This window comes from Solanum verrucosum, unplaced genomic scaffold (assembly GCF_900185275.1).
Source record: "Solanum verrucosum unplaced genomic scaffold, falcon-dt-bn FXZP01000049.1, whole genome shotgun sequence".
NCBI lineage: Eukaryota > Viridiplantae > Streptophyta > Magnoliopsida > Solanales > Solanaceae > Solanum > Solanum verrucosum.
This window is the reverse complement of record NW_026020221.1, coordinates 4,983,169-5,004,426: the sequence shown is the minus strand read 5'-3', so window position 1 is coordinate 5,004,426 and position 21,258 is coordinate 4,983,169. Positions and strand designations below refer to the sequence as shown.

At 32.6% G+C, this 21,258-nt stretch overlaps 4 protein-coding genes across 7 annotated transcripts; all 4 read right to left on the bottom strand.

Moving 5' to 3' along the window:
* Positions 1 to 1,143: 1,143 nt before the first annotated feature.
* On the bottom strand, positions 1,144 to 3,336 carry LOC125831240 (60S ribosomal protein L35a-3-like). Of its 2 annotated transcripts, none has more exons than XM_049510432.1 (5): positions 3,217 to 3,336; positions 3,089 to 3,124; positions 2,738 to 2,966; positions 2,563 to 2,606; positions 1,144 to 1,357 (listed from the first exon to the last, which is right to left on the bottom strand). In XM_049510432.1, the coding sequence occupies exons 1-4, from the start codon at positions 3,246 to 3,248 to the stop codon at positions 2,565 to 2,567; spliced, it is 339 nt and encodes a 112-aa protein (XP_049366389.1). In that variant the 5' UTR covers positions 3,249 to 3,336; the 3' UTR covers positions 1,144 to 1,357; positions 2,563 to 2,564. The 2 variants fall into 2 exon arrangements, with proteins under 2 accessions (XP_049366389.1, XP_049366390.1); XM_049510433.1 differs by having other exon boundaries at positions 1,144 to 1,359; positions 2,566 to 2,606; positions 3,217 to 3,263.
* A 1,935-nt stretch (positions 3,337 to 5,271) lies between these two features.
* Positions 5,272 to 7,463, bottom strand: LOC125831241 (60S ribosomal protein L35a-3). The gene is made up of 5 exons (XM_049510434.1): positions 7,366 to 7,463; positions 7,238 to 7,273; positions 6,916 to 7,144; positions 6,772 to 6,814; positions 5,272 to 5,512 (listed from the first exon to the last, which is right to left on the bottom strand). Exons 1-4 carry the CDS (start codon positions 7,395 to 7,397, stop codon positions 6,773 to 6,775), a joined length of 339 nt encoding a protein of 112 aa, XP_049366391.1. The 5' UTR covers positions 7,398 to 7,463; the 3' UTR covers positions 5,272 to 5,512; position 6,772.
* An 868-nt stretch (positions 7,464 to 8,331) lies between these two features.
* LOC125831225 (proline transporter 1-like) lies at positions 8,332 to 12,675 on the bottom strand. 3 transcript variants are annotated; one of them, XM_049510414.1, is made up of 7 exons: positions 12,515 to 12,675; positions 11,382 to 11,606; positions 11,174 to 11,268; positions 10,864 to 11,053; positions 10,268 to 10,392; positions 9,428 to 9,643; positions 8,332 to 8,814 (listed from the first exon to the last, which is right to left on the bottom strand). In XM_049510414.1, exons 1-7 carry the CDS (start codon positions 12,600 to 12,602, stop codon positions 8,437 to 8,439), a joined length of 1,317 nt encoding a protein of 438 aa, XP_049366371.1. In that variant the 5' UTR covers positions 12,603 to 12,675; the 3' UTR covers positions 8,332 to 8,436. The 3 variants fall into 3 exon arrangements, with proteins under 3 accessions (XP_049366371.1, XP_049366372.1, XP_049366373.1); XM_049510415.1 differs by having other exon boundaries at positions 12,525 to 12,537; XM_049510416.1 differs by lacking the exon at positions 12,515 to 12,675 and having other exon boundaries at positions 11,174 to 11,263; positions 11,382 to 11,587.
* A 2,113-nt stretch (positions 12,676 to 14,788) lies between these two features.
* LOC125831224 (proline transporter 2-like) lies at positions 14,789 to 20,985 on the bottom strand. Its single transcript, XM_049510413.1, has 7 exons — positions 20,850 to 20,985; positions 17,619 to 17,843; positions 16,721 to 16,815; positions 16,086 to 16,275; positions 15,844 to 15,968; positions 15,331 to 15,546; positions 14,789 to 15,215 (listed from the first exon to the last, which is right to left on the bottom strand). The coding sequence occupies exons 1-7, from the start codon at positions 20,977 to 20,979 to the stop codon at positions 14,838 to 14,840; spliced, it is 1,359 nt and encodes a 452-aa protein (XP_049366370.1). The 5' UTR covers positions 20,980 to 20,985; the 3' UTR covers positions 14,789 to 14,837.
* Between the last annotated feature and the right edge of the window lie 273 nt (positions 20,986 to 21,258).

Below are 21,258 nucleotides of genomic sequence, written 5' to 3'. Positions count from 1 at the left end.
ACTATTTGGAATTAAGTAGTGTTCACTTGCATTCCTACTAGCATTACAAAAAGCTTCAGCTTCAGTCTTAACACCTCTACTACTGTTGTGCAGTCCGGCAGAACCTTTCCACAGATTCGTAGAGTCGAGTTTCATGTTTACCCAAAACAGAGAAGCCGCCCCACTAGACAAGCGGCCATGAGTCATAATGCACTCTTTGATTAATCAAACATGAGAAAATAAAAATCCAATCGAAAACTATTTCCTCCCTACCAAACACTCTTTAGATGTCTAGTCAATTTTCTTAACAATTCTTCTAGCTAATAGCCCTTGCACATTCTTATTTTTAGTAGTAAATAGACAACTGGTACTTCTATTGTTGCCTCCTTACTTTTTGTATAGATAATAAAACAGATGCTAACGTTGCAAAAGTAGCATTGCCTATAAATGTACATACAAGTACACCAACCGTCAATCTCCATTTCATCTATGTATGCACAACACCACCAGTATATTCACCTCACAAGTGTCTGCGAGGATAAAATGTAAGCAAATCTTATTCCCATGTTGGGAGGTATAGAGACTGTTTCCAACAGACCATCGGCTCAAAGGAAAAGAAGAATTAACATGGTAAAAGAAGTTTTGGTAAAAAAACTACCGACAACACAACATCACCATGAGCACAAAATGCATATCTAAGTGTCGTTCTTAGGCCCCACCAGTCCAGCTGCAATCCAGATTGAAACTTATTCAAATAGAATGTATGTAAACCTAACATTAGGAGGTAGAGAAACTGTTTCCAATAGACACTCAGATCAAAGGAAAAAAGAATTAACATGGTAAACTAGTCCTGGCAAAAAAAACCTATAGACAACACAACATCACCATCACCATGAGCACAAAATGCATATCTAAGTGTTGTTCTTAGGCGTGGGTCCAGCTGCAATTCAGATTGGAACTTAAAACAGATGCACCCTTTTGGCTTATCAAACGCATTTGGTAAAAAATAGCTGTGTACTTCGGATGTGTTGGAATAATTACAGAAGTATTACCAGCCACCAGGCATATGATTTGTGAGATACAACAGAAGTATTACCAGGCATATGAGTTGCGAGATAGTTGGTTCATATCAAAGTCGTCAAAGATTTAAGAGCAAAAAGAACAAAATGAAACTCCAAGAATAAAATTAGACATCTAATAAGATGTTCAAACGTTGGTATTTCAGAGTACATGATAAACAAAAATACCAAAAAATGTAACTCCACGCAGCTCAAAACAATTTATGTCAACTGTATTTTAAAAGATTCAAAACCTTCACCACTAATGACCTCGATAGATAAATGTAGGGCCTCCAAGCAAGCATCAACTAAATACCTTGCTGCAACAACAAAAATGCACAATCAGTACTACCTTCAAATAGTGTCAGCAGATACAAAAGCACAACATCAAGGTAACAACGGGCTGATTCTACAGAACAGTGATATGGCAATAGCCGAACATTTTGAACCGGAAAGATCATCTGATAAAATCCATCAGAAGATACTAATTTTCCAGTTTCTCAGGTTAAACATTACATGTGGTAACAAGATGATGGCAAGAGCAATTTCAACATCATACTATATCTATTATGATAACAAGTCAAAAATAGCTTTGTTTAAAACACCTTCCCTTTCCACACTGTCCAAGCAGAGAATCACATTCAGCTATCTGCTAAATACTTCCGTGTAGATTTTCAAGAGAAGTGCTTACTTGAAGGGATGGAAGTAGGTACTATTTTTTGTTGGAACTAATGTCAATAAAGACCCTATAGCTAATTACCATCCTTTCAGGTGTTGTGGGTCCTAGTTTTTTCATAACTTTTGAACAGACACTAGAAAACAGAGCTGAACAATGTTTATTCAAAAGCCTACAAAAAGACACTACAGTGATAAGCCCCTTTGTATTTATTGGTTTGCTAATATAGAATGAAAGAATAGGCAATTATTCCACACAGGAACGAAAGACAAAACAATCCTTTCTTTCATTCACTTTTTGTGAGCAAGGATAAAAAGGGGCGGTATACTAGATAATTGGCATATCATGAATGTTAAAGGTAGTTGAGTACCTCTCAGACTTAGAGAAAATCACTCACAACAGCTAGGTATGGCAATTAATGAACTTCCAATTTATCAGGCAAGAAAAGACATAGTGTTAATACCCGGCCTAGTTTATCCAATCATTGTAGTATAGCTGGTGGGATAAATACTCACGGGACTAACTAATACCCCTAACCTAACCACGCACTATAAAAAACGAGAATATTATCCCTATTTCCTCATAACAAACAACCCATTGAACAAGCATCTTATGGTAAGAGTCAATTCAAAAGTATGCAACTCTTACAAATACTTCAACCAATTATAAAACCATTATTTCACCATCACCACAAACTAATAATCCCTTATTCATTAATCTAAGTCATATAAGCAGTGCAATCCATGCAACCAATTAACAACTATAGACCGTAGCATACAAAAAAATTTAAACTAAAATACAGTATCTTAGACCATAGCATACAAAAAAATTTAAACTAAAATACAGTACCTTTATATATTGCTTGGGTACATGAAAACTCTAACCTTAGCTCCCTGCAAAAATGGAAGATAATAAATAAATTCACAAACTTTCCTATACAAATACACCATATAATATCCGTCCTTACACATTACCAAACAAACAAAATTCAATTAGTCAAGTGTTTATCGTAATCGAAATGTACCATGGATTTTGGTGGCAGATTGGACTTGAATTTAGCTCTAACGACACCACTGTTACCATGAGGCCTACAAACTTTACCCCAAATGCAGCGGTAATGCGAGTTATTCTTCTTTGTTTTCGCCTTGTATACATAAGCCATACGCTTCCCCAAGTACCAATCTACTTCTTCCTTAGTGTTCACTCCCTCGATCTGCACCAATGAAGTGTTTGGATACTGATTCGACTTCGACCTAATACACAAATTCAGATTCAATCAATCAGCTTGCAAATTCAATTTCCTTATATTCGTTCATCTCTATTCAGAAACACTTCAGTTTAAAATTAGATAATGACGATAAATAAGTTACGCTACCTCTTGTATCCAAGGACTGTTCCTCTAGTGTAGAGTCTGGATGAAGAAAGAAGCAAAAAAGTAGTGAAAATGTGATTTCATAAGTAAATTTTATGAAAATGAGATTGTAAATGAAGATGATTCAGTACCTTACACGCTCTCCTTGGCGTCCCTTCACCATTTTCGCCTCTGGAGCTGTAAACTGAAGAAGAAGACTAAAACCCTAGACTGCTGGTATTTAGCGAATGAGGAATGGGCTTGTGGCCCAGTTATATAATTTTTTGGGCTTGACTAATTTGGGCCGACTTGAGAAGAAGGAGGTCAGGTCTTTTGTTAGTTTAAAACCCAAACAAACAAATAGAAACGAAAGAAGTACTATATATCATAAAGAAAAAGTAAACGTTGAATTCAATCGATTAGTCGTATAATGATCCTAGTTTTCATGCAGAATACATAATTTACCTGTGGAATGTGAGTTGATACATGTGTCAATCAAGGATAATTTTTTTACAAACTCAACCTATTCAAAGCACCGTTTTTTTACTTTTTAATATTGAGTTATTTCTTGATGGTGTCAAATGCACATCTAATTGTGTATCATGTAGTAAAGTTTTGAAGCACTAAAGTTTATATCTTTCCCTAGTTACTTAATCATATGCAACTTTCATAACAAATATGTTATTTCAGATTTGTTGAATGCTTTTTTACGTCTACTCCACTATAAAGTAATAGAATTCGCAGTTACTGTCTCCCTTACCGTTTCTTCAAAGAAGAAACATGGTTCTAGTGAGAGTTCGAGGCAAAAAAGGCAAAAAAATTGAGCAAAATTTTCAAAAGGGCAACAAAAAAAAAAGGTTCAAACTAAAAAGGCAACATTTGGACGGAAGGTGTGTTGCCCTTTTGGTTTGAACCTTTTTTTTTGTTGCCTTTTTGAAATTTTGCCCTTTTGGCTTTGGACTCGTTCTAATCATATGGCTTTTCAAGCAAAGAAAACATAGCCAGTTTGATTCAACACAAATGGGATATGTGGAGGATTGTGTGCATACGAAGGCCTTATCCTTACATTGAAAAGGTATAAAGGTTGTTTTTGGAGTTTTTGGTTAAAATCATCCCTCAATTTTGACTCAAATCTAATGTACATCCTTATATTATTTAAGTGAGCAAAAAATATCCTTCTACTATCTAAAAAATAACAAGAATCATCCTTCAGTCTGCTTTTGTTATGAAACTCACGCCACCAATAAAAAAATGTGTCAAGTCGAATGAATATATGTACCACATGGTTAAGATGGTCAAGTTGGATGATTTTTTTAATTTTTAGAAATTGAGGATTTAAATCATATTCAAATTTTAAATATTCTTTGTAAAAAGTATGGTCAAATACAACTCCAGCTTTAAAATTTTCAAATAAAGTATTTTTTTTAATAACTAAACGGCTACGTACTTTCACTAAATTTTCAACATTTCTGTACATTGTTTAAAATGTGAATTGCATTGTAAAATGAATTTTTTACATAATCTTTCTAATCATCGGAATCTACTGTATAAATATTTCACGACTTATGTACCGTTGCAAGTCAATTTACTTGATGATACAAAAACATATAAACTAACAACACATAAAATTTAAATTTTGAGAATTGAAAGATTCATTTCCTATCCATATGCTTATTTTTTCTTAGGTAACTTAGATCATCTTGTCGTGGGCTAAGAATGATGAACAAATTAAAAAGTATATTTTTTTTATTGGCTCAATCAGTTTCTTAATAAAAATAGATTGAAGGATGATTCTTGTTATTTTTTGGATAGTACAAGGATGTTTTTTTGTTCACTTAAATAATATAAAAATGTACATTATATTTGAGTCATAGTTTAAGGATGATTCTAGCCAAAAACTCATTGTTTTTGCTAGATACCCGACTAAAGTAAAACATCATAAAACAAGAATGAAAAATGAATATAGTAGAGAAAGGCAAAATAAATTCTAGGTGTTTGAAGCATGAAATAGCTAATTGTGTAACAGGTCATACATCATGTATGTTAAGTTAGCTCCTGATGAACCTCTTAAGAGACTTGGAATGTTTTGGAACAATTATTGCACTGAAAACTCTTTTAAAACGTTCTGGAACTAACGAAACCACAACACAATTAAACCGAGGAAACAATTCTGCAAAAAGGCAAATTAAGAACTGGAAATATCAAGATTTTAAGAGCAAAGAGAACTAAATGATTGTATGTAGAAACTCCAAGAACAAAATTAGACGACATCTAATCAGATGTTTCACTCATTGGTGTTTCCCAGTACATGATAAACAAATAGACTAAAAATGTAACTCCACATAGCCCAAAACAAGTTATGTCCAACTACTATTAAAGATTCAAATCCTTCATAACTAATGATAGACAAATGTAGGGCGTCCAAGCATGCATCGACTTAGTACCTTGCTGCAAGAGTAAGTATACACAATCAGTTAACTTCGAAAAAGAGTGTCAATGGGTAGGAATACAGGAAAGAATTGTAAATAGCAATCACAACAGTGTAACATCATGTTAACAGTCTGATTCTACAGAAACGTCACGTGGCAATAGCAGGACATTTTGAAACATTTAGGATATCTGATAATCATAGCTTCATTATCGCTATAAAGGGTAGGAGGAAAATCCATCTCCAAAAACAATTTTCCAGTGCACAGGTTAAATACTACATACGGTAGCAAGATAATGGTGAAAGCAATTTCAATGTCATATTAAATCTACAATGATAGCAATTCAAAAACAGCTCTAGAACACCTTCCATCCCTTTTCCACACTGTCCAGACAGAATATTCACAGGTGATTATCTGCTTAAAGCTTCTGCGCATATTTTCTTGTGTGCTACGTGAGGGGGTGGAAGTCTGTACAATATTTTGTTGAAACGTATGACATTAAAAACCCTATAGTTAATCTGAAACAGCAAAGATAACCATCTTTCTATGTCTTGCATCCTGATTTCTCATAATTTCTGAATGGACACAGGTAAACAGAGGTATTCGATGTTTGATTAAAAGGCTACAAAAAGACGCTACAATGATGAGCCTCTGTGTAATTTTTGGTTAATGTGGAACGAAAGAATAGGAGATTATTCCAAAGGAACACAAGAAGGATCAAGCCATCTTCTGTTCATGCACTTTATAGGTGCAACTTGCAAGGAGAAAAAAGAGAAGCGCGGTAAATGTTTGGCATAGCATGAGTGTTATCTGTAGTTTAGTACCACACACACCGAGTAAATAGGCTAACGGTTAGAATTTGAGGCTTCATGGGGTTTACTAGGTGTGTTAATAAATGAACTACAATTTAAAAGGTACGAAACATATTGTTTTAATACAATATATTTTTCCGAGGATCTTATGGTAAGAGGCAATCCTAAAGGATGCAACTTCACAAATAATTAAACCAATTATAAAACAGTTCTTCCATCACCACAAACTCGATCCTTTATTCATCAATCTATGTCCTATAGCAGGACAATTTAAGCAAATGTAGAAAAATATTACTTAATAACTACACCAACTAAAACTAATACTCTGAGAAAGGTCAAATCACTCGATTACGGACTAACCTTCTACCCAACATAACACATTAATCACTATAGAGTATAGACCATAACATATCAAGAAACAATTTTTTTTGGTCAACATATCAAAAAATTAAATAAAATATAGTACCTTATATGTTGCTTGGGTACATGAAAACTCTAACTTTAGCTCCCTGCAAAAGTGAAACACAATAATAAATACAAAATCAGCATATATATACTCTTCCTCATAAGCAAATAAATTCAATTATAAATAATAGTAGTCGTAATGTACCATGGACTTTGGTGGCAAATTGGACTTGAACTTAGCTCTAACAATACCACTGTTTCCATGAGGCCTACAAACTTTTCCCCAAATACAGCGATAATGTGAGTTATTCTTCTTTGTTTTCGCCTTGTATACATAAGCCATACGTTTCCCTAAGTACCAATCTACTTCCTCCTGAGTGTTCACTCCCTCGATCTGAACCAATGAAGTATTCGGATACTGATTCGACTTCGACCTAATTCACAAATCAACATTCCATCAATCAATCAGCTGCAAACTCAATATTTCAGTTTAAAATTAGATGATTACAGTAAATTAGATACGTTACCTCTTGTATCCGAGAACCGTTCCTCTGGTATAGAGTCTGGATGAATAAAAAGGCAAAAAAGTAGTAAAAATGTGATTCTATAAGCGAATTTTAAGAAAATGGAATTGTAAGTGAAGATGATTCAATACCTCACACGCTCTCCTTGGCGTCCCTTCACCATTTTCAACTTTGAAGCTGCAAACTGAAGAAAATCCCTTCTAATGGAGAAGCCTAAAACCCTAATTGGTGAGGGATAAGAGAGAAATTTATATTTAGCGAATAAGAGATGGGCTTGAGGCCCAGCTGTTTAATTCATTGGGCTTGACTGTTTTTGGGCCGGATTGAGAAGAAGGAGGAATCTAACTCATTTGCACTTTTGTCGCTCCGGAGAAATATCTTTTTTACAGGATACGAATTTATATTTCATATCATAATATCCCACAAGTTATGATTTGCGAATTTAAAGAATTTATGTCTAGAAATATCTTTTTTACAGGATACGAATTTATATTTCATATCATAAGATCCCACAAGTTACGATTTGCATCTTTAAAGAATTTATGTCTGATAGGTATAAGTTCGAGTTCTAAAGACAAAAATTATCAATCAACCTATTTAAAGGACAAATCGTGCAATTAAATACCCTTTTTAAGAAGAACTCGTCCATCCAACCGCTTATATTAAGAATTTGTGAATTGATAATGTGTATAATACATATATAATTATGTATCATCAAGCATAATTTATGAACCGACTAAAAAAAATAATAGTGAATTCGATAGATTATTTGTGTGAAGATCCAAATTTCTTAGAATGGTTGTGTGATGTAAATCAAAATATATCAACCATTCCCTAAACTTATTAGTAGTAAATTTTACTTGTCTGTTCAAACTAAATATTTAAACACAATACAAAGTCAGTTTTTATTTGTATGCATAAATACAAGATGTTTTGTGCACCGTGAATTTCACTGCAATTACTCAATGGAATCAAGGCATGAGGCTTAAAGCTTGTACTTAAAACACAATACAGGGAGAAATCACAATACTCAATAGTAGTCAAATGCTATTTCACATATCAATATATACATATTTGTACACCTTTGTCTGAGTAAAAAAAATCAAGAACACACTTTATTACAACTGAATAATTTAACATTTACATATAAATGACCCCCCAAAAGATGGGTAAATTATCACTCAAATAGTGAAAAAATAAAATTATAAGTCAGCAAATACATGGTATGTTTTGGAATCTACTGTGATGAACCTCAATGCAGCTACAAATGCAGCAACTGCTATGCAACTAAAGAAAATAATATTGAGCCAATGCCAACTCTTCTTTAAAAATGACAACTTTCTTCTCTTAGCAACAATGTACATGTGATTTGGAAGTATAAATGTGAGTGGAAATGTACTGATAGCCCCAGTAAGGTTCATGAAGTCTCCCAAAAAAGGCAAAAGAGCAGACAGGAAAGCTGTAATGGCTATATAACCACCTCTAACAATGATTCTGAAGGCCAAGTTTTTACAAGCCAGTGCACTTCCTTTAACTCCATACTTGGTATCCAAGAACTCGTAAGTCGGACTCGCAAATATCTAGGATCATAAATAGAAGCAAATTAGAGACATTATAGAGGGACTAAACAAGTGCAATCCAGTGCACAAAGCATCCCATGTTCATGCAGGGTTCAGGGAAGGGTCGTGCCACAAAAGGGTATGATGTAGGCAGACTATCTTGACACAAGCATAAGTGGTTGATCCCATGGCTTGAACCAGTGACCTATAGGTCAGACAGAGACAACTTTACCGTTGCTCCAAGGCTTGCCTTCTTATCTAGAACTGTTTGAAGGAAAAAACTTACCGGCACCTGGTGTAAACACCAAAGTCCATGGCTTGAACTGGTGACCTATAGGTCAAACGGAGACAACTTTACCATTGCTCCAATTGAAGGAAAAAACTTATCGACACCTGGTGTTTACACCAAACTACATTTCTTTTTTTACCATGGTTAGTAGTAATAGAAGATGAGGTGAGAATCGGTATTAGTTAACTGATAACATATCTATATATAAAGACACATGTTAGTGAATCTATTGTGTAATTGTGTTGGTGTAAATACCAGGTATGGGTAAGCCTTTTTCTTGTTTGAATAATGTAACATGAAAATAGCTGTATAAAGACTATAAGATCGGAGCAGGGTGATAATTACATGCAACGCGATGATAGCTTGCAAGAAAGCAGCAATGTTAGCCATTCCCTTCAACCAAATTGGACCACTAACATTGTTCAGCAAATAGGAAGATGCACTTGATCCATAAGCCCAATATCCAATGTACGTAACAGCATGCATTGGAATAACTCCTAAAGTGAACTGAAAGTTAAGGGCTTTTATCATGTTATTGACAACTGGTTCTCTCACAGTAGCCTACATGAAAGACACGAGATTGTGAGAATTAAAAACAATGGAGAATACGAACAAAAGTATATGTATGTTAGGAAATGGTGATAAAACTTTACAGTGCTATACAGAAATATAATTGTCATCCTTCATTCATAATTAAAGGAGTCTCTTTAGTTAAATGTTGCACTAAGTTTAGATTCAAGAATCAAAGGGGACACTTCCCTCCAGAAAATAGGTCTATTGTTCATTTATGTTAAAAGACATCCTTCACTGTAATGTTCGATCAAGTCTTTACATCAAACTTGACGCCAATCAGTAAGTTAAGGAGATAGACCTTTAGAGCGGATCAGTAAGATTAGAAGTAGACCGTTGCTTTCTCAATGAAATAACATCAACCATGATAGCTAATTAAGTAATTTCTTTCACTCCAAAGGACGTAATGAATAGAAAAAAATCTAAAATTCAAAAGAAAGGTACAATGGTAACAAAAGATCACCTAAAATGGCGCAACTATAATAACGTATCATACCAAATTTCAATTATCAACTCATGTCACATAATTCGATACTTCGACTTCACTATAAGTCAGGCTTGCTGAGCAAAAGATTATATGCATAAATAAAGCCTATCAATTTCTAGGTTGGTTACCTGTAACTCGGGCAGCATTCCTGTGTTATACGCAAAAACAAGGTTAGCAGCAGCACCAATTGTTGCCCAAATCTTAGTGTTTTTGGTTCCTGGAATGCTGTAGTCTCTAGGAGGTGCCTCAAGACCTGAAATTCAGGATATTCAGAAAGGATGAACCAAGACGGCATTCCTCTTTGAGGAAGCAAAATCTGCGGGTGCAAGGCTATGCTTTCAGTTCCAGACAAATATGATTTTCATGTAGACAGGTTGTTTACTTTATAAAACAAGCCCTGGTACTATGTGTAAGAGGACTAACATTTCGGACAAAATGTTAAAAGAAGCATAATCAGAGACAATGTAATATTGCGTGACGAATGGTGCCAGGATACCCCTACCCCTCAACACCCAAAATAAGGAGCAAGAATAAATTTTTCATCAGTCTCCAAACAGGAGGATTGGGAGAACCTAGCAGGCAAACCACACACTCATACATTAAGATGCGATCAACTTTACTTTTCAACAATAATGTACAGCAGGAAGGAATAATTACCAGAAAGTTCCATCAGTTAGATTAACAGTATGCATACATTGAAAATTTAAATTTGTGTTTGACTCACCGTCTTTAAGGGACAAAGCAATCACTATACAAATATACACTAGACTGAAGAATGTTGAAAACCCCAGCCAAATCCTTAAAGCTGACAAATGGGGTATAGCAATGGCAAAAAGGACACACGCGAACCCAGCCACTGCAATGAAGTGTGGCAATTTCATTTGATGGTCATCCCTAAAGAGAACATAGAAAGCCTGCGATCAAGTTGTTGGAATCATCCCATCAGAAAACAAAAAAAATCTGAATGGAATCGTATTCATATGTACAATTCTGCTTGGATATCAAATCCAAGGACTAATGCATATAACTATTACCTTTAATGCTTGTCCACCCAAAATGACATATCCAGTATTTATCAAGAAAAGATTTGCGAACTGCGATACCCAGACAAGTGAATAGGCTGTCTGTCCTGTAGCAGACAAAATCTCATTCAGCTAAACCAATGGAATCAAAACCATATAAATCACAAAAGAAGCGTAAGAAGCTTCACTATGTATTTGATAAGTTTTCAGCAACACATACCATACATGAATCCCGCAAGGTCTCTATATCTGATATGCCTCCTTCCCCCATATTCATGGAGCTTAGCCATAAGAGTACTAGCATAAAGTGATATAGCTGATGATAAAATCAAACCAACCACACCACCAACCCAACCTAGAGGAACCATAATTAGGCCAGCATATCCGAGAGCAAAGGCACTGTTGATACCAGTGCTCAAAACAACTCCCACCTGAAACCATGAATCTGCGGCTTGCACAACAGGTGAGATGAGCACAATTTACTATAAATCAGCAGACAATTTATGGCATGAATCATAATTTGCAGATATCATATTGTAATTTTCTTACACTTTGTTCTTCTGCTCATATACATCTTAATGGGATTGAAGATAACAAAAGTAAGACACTTTTCGAAATTTTGCTGACGAAATCAAAAATCTTATTTTACCTCATATTTGGTAACTCAATTCTAGTACATTAATCACATGGGGAATGAAAACATTACATCTATGCAACTAGTAGGTACTACACCATGTCTATGAATTGTACAGGTTTATTCACTTGCTTTGCAGTTTAATTGAATAAAAGTGAATGGAAATGTTATCAAGAGATGCAAAGGTGGAATCAAGATTTGAACTTTATGACTCAAGTTCGGGATTCTACCACACGCCATTTAATTTACTGGGGTTGAACTCATTAGCTTTGGCTCAAGGTCTGTATTTCAATATGTATAACTAATATATCTAGAACCAATGATGCAAAAAATATTCTGATTCAGAGACTATAAATTGAAAATCCTCGCTCCGCCTCTAATCACAAGACTTGTCATACAAAAAGGTGCATTTGAAATTAACCTCACAGAAAAATGAGAGTGTTGTGCAGAAAAGAAGACACTAATCTAGCTTGCTCATTTACATCATTGGGGGTCTAATCAAAACATCAACCTCTTCACACACTTCAACACATCTCCACAAAAATTAGTACATCAATTATGGAGTATAGTTCCAGAATTATAATAATAATAATAATAATTTAGTCCGCGTACCAAAATATCCCTTACTTTTCTACAATAGCCATGACAATCATACATTTATGAACATAATCTAGCATAAATTCAAAAACCCAAAAGAGTATTTTGTAAAAGAAAGAGACCATTACTAACTTGGTGTGCAGAATTAGGATATTCTTCATCATTGTGCACATTTGGTAGAAGGGGATGATCAAACGACGTCGTTGCCATCGAAATAAAAAAGGGCTAAACAGCAAAAACAAAATAAGCTCAAATCTACAGCCTCTTTCAGCTATGGCTTCCCCTCCTCCTCCTTCTTCCTCTGTGAATTCAATTATAGTGAAATGGATATGGGTGTTTCCTATTTGTAGTTGCAGATTTATTTGCCATTGTAATCCCACTTGCTTCCTCCCTGATATGACTGCACAGTGATGGGTAATTGTGATTGTTGGAATGTTGGTTATATATTAGTCTCGGCAGAGCTAGAATTTTTACGAATAATTCAGATTAAAAATAGTTTTAGTTATATATAAAAAAAAAATGGGAATTTTTTATTAACTTTTTTTTTTTTGAATGAATTCCTCAATTTTATCTGACTTCGTCTAGTGTCTAGTTGTCTATTACTTTTTTTTTTTCAGTTGTTGCTTACGTTTGTAGATTCCTTTACAGTTGATATAATATCGGGAAATTATGGAACTTGAAAAAAGAGAAGTTACATGATTGGAGGGGTGATTAAAGCATTTTGATGGCCTAAAGTAAAAAATAAATTAGAAGGGATTTGATTTATCATATTCATTTGAATTATTGTATCCACTAAAATTTACGTAATAAATAAGTAAACTAAATTTTGATTCATAAAAAAGTTTGTATAGTATAATTTTTATTCTTGTAAATATTTATAATAATTTTATTATTGTTAAAAACTAAACAATTTTTAGAGAGAGAAAAAGCGAAAGTCAATAAGGTTGCTTCTATTTTTAATTGATTGCGGTTGGGCGGCTGGCAACATAAATATCATGTACAACATTCTTTGTTATTTAATGGATCATCAACAGTTTTTTTTGGTTACCTAACATCTTTGATGTGACAATTTAAATATTTTAGTTTCGAGTTTGGAAAATAAAATTATTTTTTATTAATTTTTTTCTTTTAAAATAAGTCTTATCTGAGGTAAATCTGAATTAAACAGGCCTCGATGTGAATAGTGGACATCAATTGAAATTATTTTATTTTATTTTTTAAAACTTACTATATTATTAAATTTGTTATTATATAAATGATGAAAAGAATCATTGTAAATAAGTTGATGTCACACCTAAGCGTGACCGATAAATAATCAAAAAATGAATTACCAAATTAGGATGTATCGTAACAGTTCAAATTGTACTTACTTTTAATTACCTAATTAATGAAACTAAACTTTAAAAATATCAAATCGAACATCATCCATCATTGATGTATTGCTTACCATATATATATCTTGATTGACCTATACCGACAAATTCATAAAGTTAGAACTTGAGAGTGATCTAATATATAATACATGATTTCTCTAAAAGCTAACATGTCAAATATTGGATAAATTAAAAATATACTTGTCAAAATATTTTTTCCTTCTATATCTAATTATCGAATCAAAGTTTGATTTATCATATCAGAATTTGATTTATTGATATTTGATATCTACTTTCAGCTACCGATTACAGAAACAGACTTTGAAAAATCAAACCAAATACCAAACGCTCACTTCTAATCACACCAATTTGCCCTTATTTCTCTGTTATTCTTAAATTCTTTGTCGAGTTATAAAACTGTCACATAAATTGAAACGAAGGAAGTACACGATGGTTTATGCATTCATATCCACTAATCTGTACTTGCAGGTTACATTAGAATTACATCTTTTTTTTAGTACTACAAGAAGCAAAAGAAGATGTTGAGATGAGAAGATAACTTTTTTTGAGTTTGCATAAAGGACTCTAGGTGCAACACATGGGGTTCGTGGGACACGAATTGGGGTCTGTCTGGGGAGGGTAGACCTTGTCCTTACCTTGAGAGATAGAGATGTTGTTTTCGATGAAGTCAATTTACTAAACTCCATTATATTGACAACATATTGTAGTGGAAAAATGGCACAAGCAATATATTATGAAGATATAGGTTATGACCGAGTACAAGGGCATAGCTATGTATGCCCAAGGGTGGTTAGTTTGAACACTCTTCATCGGAAAATGATGCAACGAAAAGTGTATAGGTCAAATGTTACTTTTCATTCATACATACTATAACCTTGAAAGTATCCTTCAACGTCCTTAACAAAATATCTGACTTCAATATGAATCGGTTTGATTTGATGATATCATTCATCCAATATACAGACATACATATACCTCTCTGAGGCCTGGAATTGAGAACGTTAGATGAATTAGACGAGGGACATTCCCCTTGATATTATTACACAGGAAGTTACAAATCAGCAAACGTGTGGTAAGTTTTCGAGTCCACTGCTATAAGCCTGAAAGCAGCTACTAAGGCAGCAGCAGCTACGACACTGAAAAAGATAACGTTGAGCAAATGCCAACTCTTTTGTAGTGAAGACAGATTATTTTTCATGGCAATTATATACATGTGGTTAGGAAGAATAAACGTGAGTGGAATCGCGCTGATAGCACCAGAAAGGCTCATGAAATCTCCCAAGAAAGGTAATAGAGCAGATAGGAAAGTAGTAAGCGCGAGATAACCTCCTCTGACTAGAGCTCTGAATGCCAGGTTCCGAATAGCAAGTGCACTTCCTTTAATCACGTATTTGGTATCCAAGTACTCATACGTTGGACTTGCAAATATCTACAATGAACAAAAACAAGGCAATGCAACATGACGACAGAGCGATCATATACTGTCAGTATATAGAAGTTAAACTCAATACTATATGATCACAGCAAAGCGAAAAGACTAATACATGTAAAGCTATGATGGCTTGCAAGAATGCAGTAATGTTGGCGAGTGCCTTAACCCAAACTGGACCGCTGACATTGTTGAGCAAATAGGACGTTGAACTGGATCCATACGCCCAGTATCCGACATAAGTAACAGCATGAACAGGCACAGATCCTAAACTAAACTGAAAATACAGGGCTTTCAACATGTTGTCCACAACAGGTGCTCTCACAGTTGCCTGAAAGATTTAACGAAATTCATCATAATCAAATAAAATCACAAGAAAACTATTTGTCGTGTAAAGTACTTCAAGCAGAGGTCATAGTCGAAATATACTTCAATTTTGATATAGAGCTGAGTTCATCAACAACAATATACTTGGTATAGTCCCACACGTGGGGTCTCGGGAGGGTAGAGTGTACATAGACCTTACTCCTACCTAAGCAGGTAGAGAAACTGTCTCTGATAGACCCTCGACTCAAGGAAAACAAAAACACAACATTTACGAAGACATAAGCAGTAACAACATTAATACCTGGATCTCTGGAATCATTCCTGTGTTGAATACAAAAATAAGATTTGCAGCTGCACCAGCAGTTGTAAAAACTCTGTTTATTTTCGATCCCGGAATACTATAGTCTCTAGGAGGAGAATTGATACCTGCAATTTACCAACCACAACAACAACAAAAAAACTCTTTTTATTTACATCTAATGCAACTACTTCTTCGCGTACGCGAAGATAATTAACTGTCACATTTTGTAATTGTATGCATACCATCTCTAAGAGCTAACACAAAGACTATAGTGAGATAAATTAGACTGAATACAGATGAAATCGCCAGCCAAACTCGTAACGATGACAAGGTAGGAACAGCAATGGCAAATAGCACGCATGCTAATCCAGCAATCGCGATGAAATATGCTAGCTTCATCCGATGATCATCCTTAAAGAGAAGATAGAAAGCCTGCCAATTATACACACACAAAAAAAAGTTGTTTCAGAAATAACATTTTCTGGATGTGTGAGGCACATGACGAAGGACGGGCTGATGAGGGTGGATCAAAGAGAAGGACTGACAAACTTATAGACGAATAAGTTTTGGTGCATATGACACTTTTGACTAACAGACTTATAGGTTGACAAATAAGACAAATATAAGTTCACATGGTACGCCCGCTTCTGGGCTCAATGTGGCATAACTTGAGGGACAAATCCGTGAGGTCTAGACCAAACGTACTATGATCTTGGATGCTAGGCTATGTTGCTCACACTCTTTCGAAATGTGATGTGTTGCATATGTCAGATTCTCCGAAAGTTATACATTTTTTTGAATACTGACTCGATGCAGTAATATTTTTGAAGAGTGCGAGCAACATAGACACTTTAAGGCAGGGGAATGTATCATATACCTTTAAGGCCTGTCCACCTAAAATGATAAATCCAATATTTATCAAGAAAAGATTAGCATACTGCGATGCCCATACAATTACATAAGCTGTACGACCTGCAACATTAACCAAGTCAAAGGAATTAAAATCTTGTAAAAACCTCAATAACAAATCTCTGTTTTACGGTTTGGTTTGTATATTCGTAGTCACACAATTATATATGACTTATTTTAGATGACAAATTTCAATAGTTCTCCTTTATTTATTAAAAGTTGATAATCAAAAACACACTGAAGTATCACATTTTCACGAGTTCTCTATATGAACTATAAGGTAAAACACTTTTCCTACCAAAACTATGTAGTACCAATTAACTATTTATCAAAACGCATCTGCATTATTAGTTGTTCCCTTTGCCTACTTGGACTATCACTATCGTTTAAGTAGAAAAATGGAACAACTAATAGTACAACTAATAGTTCACGTAGAAAATATGAACAACTGACAGTTATAATACGAAACTCGCAAAAACATACAAAACGTATACTCCCTCCGTCTCATATATATTAGATGGACGCTTTCTATTTTACATTCTAATTAAGAAATCATTAATAGATTGATCAACTTTACTATTTTGCCCTTTGTTCATATTAATTACCTCTTGAAAAAAGAAACTTTAGATCTTCAAAATTTGTTTAAACTTTCAAAGGTCATATTGATTGTAGGGATAAAATAGAAAAAAAATAATTAACTCTATCCCAATAAGTGATCAAGTAATATGAGACAATTATTTTTTTTTGCAAAATGTTCATCTATTATGGGAAAGGAGTAATACTTTATGTGTGTATTCTATCATGATTTTTTAAATAAATATCGTGTTCAGTCAAATATTGTCACATAAATTAACAATCGTACATACCATACATAAATCCTGCAAGATCTCTGTATCTAATATGTCTTTTTCCACCATATTCATGAATCTTGGCCATAAGAGTACTTGCATATAATGAAATGAGTGTTGATAAAACAAGACCAATGACACCACCAGTCCAGCCAAGAGGAACCATGATTGTGCCAGCATATCCTAGTGCATAGGCACTGTTGATACCAGTGCTCAAAACAACTCCCACTTGAAACCATGAATCTACATTTTTCAAAACACAAACATTATAGCTAGATACGATAAAAGAAAGTTTAACTTCTGTATACTGACAGTCTGACACTCTAAAAGTGCAAAGTTATTTTATCACGTAAGCAATTGTGTATAAAAAGTGATGTTCTCATAATAAGACAAATTACTTTTTACAACATCTTAAAATACAATAGTGTGTGCAATATTTTGTACAAGCAATGTCTACATATTGTCATAATTTGATTTAAGCTCTTATTTGATTAAAGATTTTGAAATTAAAATTTAAAATTTTGAGTTTTTGAAATAATAATTTGGCCAAACAGAGGTTTAAAGATAATTTTTTTTAAAAAAAAATCCATCTTTCTAGCCATTTAATGGTCACTTTCACTCTATTAAAAAAAAACGTTAAATGCAATGTATACGTCTTAAGATCTAATATTTCTTTATTGAGTATTTAATTTTTTATATACTATATATAATTGAGGTGTCTATAGTCTTTTAAGAACCATTACTAATGAGGATGAAAAAGAAAATATGTCTTCCACTTTTAAAATAACAAATAAGTTGATATAATAATTTTAGAAATCACGGTAAAATTTTTAAGTACATCTTTGATATGAAAGTATAAATAATTAAGTCTTTTTTATCAATTTCAATTCAAATTCCTAATATAATAATTATTTTGAGAAACTATATTTTTAGCTAAAGTAATAGTTAATTTGATATGAAGGAAGCTTTTCATGGCATGACAAGTTAAGATATTTTTTTTTCCATTTGATGTTTAGTATTTACATTAGAGTTCGATTATTTTGAATTGATATAGCGTAAGGTCCTATTCATGAGGTATTGTTGTCTACGAAGAATTTTTTTATACTTAAAACTCGAATCTAAAACCTCTAAATAAGAAAGAAGCAGCTTCATTCGGTGCACCACATCCATCGATTTACGAGTTAGGATTTCTCAAGTTACGTGAATAAACAAATTGGTGTGATCTGTCTAGGTACTAGTGCCATCGATCACTTGGTGATCTCATTGTCTATATATTAAATTGCTGTTTAAATTTTCAAGGAAAATATTTGCATAATATTAATAATAAAACTATCTGGGACTACTGACTACTAATTTTATAGACGTCTATTTAAATTTTATATTAAAAAAGATAATATTTTATTCAGTTTGATTTTATTAAAAACAAACAAATTAAATCAAATTATATATATGTGTGTGTGTGTGTGTGTAATTTTTATAAATAATTATAAAGACTTTTTCATGAAATTTTATTTCTTTCTAATAGGCTACTAAGTACATCTTAATCCCATATCTTAAACGAAAGTCATAAATCCAAACTTATTTATTTAAAAAATAATTATAAGATTTATCTTTATTTTTTTTAATTATATATTTTTATCAATTTTATTCACTTGATTAAAATTTATAGCCACAACAATAAAAGATTAATAACAGATTATAAGTTGAAAAAATCCGTTTTTATTGTAGGAAAAAAAATAACGTAGAGAAACACTGTTATGTTTCTTATTGAACCAAACTCATGGATGTAAATTAATACTTATTTTATTTTATTTGTTTAAAAGTAATAGTTAATATTAATTTGATTTAAATAAAAAAATAATCCAAATCAAATCACGATCACCCCTACTTAATAATTGACGATTTGACGTCTTAATTTTTTTTTTAAAACGTTAATTGTTTTATACGAAGAATTGAATTTAGTAAAACGACTAATAATATTTTGTATAAAATATAGTACAATTTTGACTATGATGTAAGTTTTAATTTTTATGAAGAGTTCAGTTTCGGTCAGCAGCTCAACATGACCGTTTTTCTATATAACTTTTCATATTGTTAGTTCACATTTTGAAAACGAACATCTTCTGTTAAATTATCACACGATTTATAAATATTTTAATTTTATTAATAATATTATAAACTATAAAATTAATTATTACTATTTAATATAGTTATTTGATACTAAGAACAATATGAAGAAAAAAAAACTCTTTAATTTGCAGATAAAAAAATATTTATTTTTAATATAGAAATTATGTAAAACAAAATGGAGCAAGTACTATTTATTATTTCCATAAAGAGGAGACTCCAATGGAAATGATCTTTATAGATTTGTAGAATCAAATTGTTGACTTTTACTATTGGACTAAATTAGTTGACAAATTCCTGTATGAAAAGTAATATATTATAAAATATGATTATTATAAAAAAAATAAAAATTCGACGATATAAATTTGATGAGCAAATCAATAGGACCATTTTTCTTGTCCACACTTTTGACTACAAGTCTAGCAAGTGAGGAACTACAAAAATTTGAAAACGATGACTCCAATAGAAAAGATCTTTATAGACTTATAAAATCAAATTGTTGACTTTTACAATCGATCTAAAATAGTTAGTAATAAATATCCACGCATCCCCATTTAATATAAAAATAAATTAAAAAAATAATTATTTAAATCATAAGCTTTTTTTGTCTTCAATTTTAAGATTACATAATTTAAATTAAAAAACAAAAAAGGGATTAAAAAACATCAACTTTCTTTAAGAAAATATTTTTGACTTCACAGAAGTTGGGTCAAATCGACTTTACTAAATATGGAAACAAATAAGTGCAAATTAAAGTAAAATACAATCACATTTAAGTCCTAATTAGTCCATTTAACATTTTATTATTGTGAATTAATTAGTTAAGTTGTAATTGAACATAAAGAATTCAAGATTAGAAAAACCTCACTCTGATATATCGAAATAGTTTAAACCACTCAACAATTTTATTATTAATCTGAAGTTTTTAAGTACTTCGACTGAATGAATCCTAGTGAAAGAATAATGTTAATTGTTTCATTAACTATTTTTTTTTTACGAAGAAACTTATCGAGACACGACTTACCTATTCTGTCAACCATGATATATATGAATCTATTCAATTTTTTTAATGAAGTTGATTGAAAAACTACGAACTTATACATCATATTAGTTAAAAATTACCTGTTCCAACTTGATGAAGAGTTTCAGGAACTTCAACTTCTAAAGCCACAACATGATGATCATCCATTTTCTGTGGATTTGAAGGACTTGAAATTATTAGAATTTCCTCCCTTTGTTCATTTTTTCCCATATTTTTTTTATTTTTCTTAGATAAATTTTCAATGGAAAATTCCAAAAGAAAGTTGTATTTTGTATATATGAATGGTTGAATGATGCATTTATAGGATGGATTTATTCACAATTAGTGGTAGCTGGAAGTAGGGAATTCTGACTATATTGACAGTAGACTATTTCTTGTTTTAATAAAAATAAAAAAAAGTACAAAATGACTATTTCTTATTTCTTTTTCTTTTTTCAATCCAGCTCTACAATGGTCTTCTAAGTCGATTCTAACGCACATGACAGAGGG

What these genes read in the sequence shown, in the direction of transcription:
- LOC125831240 (XM_049510432.1), bottom strand. Translation starts at nt 3,248, where the DNA reads ATGGTGAAGGGACGCCAAGGAGAGCGTGTAAG. An exon ending in CGCCAAGGAGAGCGTGTAAG is followed by an intron (nt 3,125 to 3,216) that starts GTACTGAATCAT and finishes TTCTTCATCCAG; the next exon opens with ACTCTACACTAGAGGAACAG. An exon ending in ATCTGCCACCAAAATCCATG is followed by an intron (nt 2,607 to 2,737) that starts GTACATTTCGAT and finishes CCATTTTTGCAG; the next exon opens with GGAGCTAAGGTTAGAGTTTT.
- LOC125831241 (XM_049510434.1), bottom strand. Translation starts at nt 7,397, where the DNA reads ATGGTGAAGGGACGCCAAGGAGAGCGTGTGAG. An exon ending in CGCCAAGGAGAGCGTGTGAG is followed by an intron (nt 7,274 to 7,365) that starts GTATTGAATCAT and finishes TTATTCATCCAG; the next exon opens with ACTCTATACCAGAGGAACGG. An exon ending in ATTTGCCACCAAAGTCCATG is followed by an intron (nt 6,815 to 6,915) that starts GTACATTACGAC and finishes TCACTTTTGCAG; the next exon opens with GGAGCTAAAGTTAGAGTTTT.
- LOC125831225 (XM_049510414.1), bottom strand. Translation starts at nt 12,602, where the DNA reads ATGGCAACGACGTCGTTTGATCATCCCCTTCTACCAAATGTGCACAAT. An exon ending in TGCACACCAAGTTAGTAATG is followed by an intron (nt 11,607 to 12,514) that starts GTCTCTTTCTTT and finishes TGCAAGCCGCAG; the next exon opens with ATTCATGGTTTCAGGTGGGA. An exon ending in CCTTGCGGGATTCATGTATG is followed by an intron (nt 11,269 to 11,381) that starts GTATGTGTTGCT and finishes TGTCTGCTACAG; the next exon opens with GACAGACAGCCTATTCACTT.
- LOC125831224 (XM_049510413.1), bottom strand. Translation starts at nt 20,979, where the DNA reads ATGGGAAAAAATGAACAAAGGGAGGAAATTCTAATAATTTCAAGTCCT. An exon ending in TCTTCATCAAGTTGGAACAG is followed by an intron (nt 17,844 to 20,849) that starts GTAATTTTTAAC and finishes TGAAAAATGTAG; the next exon opens with ATTCATGGTTTCAAGTGGGA. An exon ending in TAGGTGGACAGGCCTTAAAG is followed by an intron (nt 16,276 to 16,720) that starts GTATATGATACA and finishes TATAATTGGCAG; the next exon opens with GCTTTCTATCTTCTCTTTAA.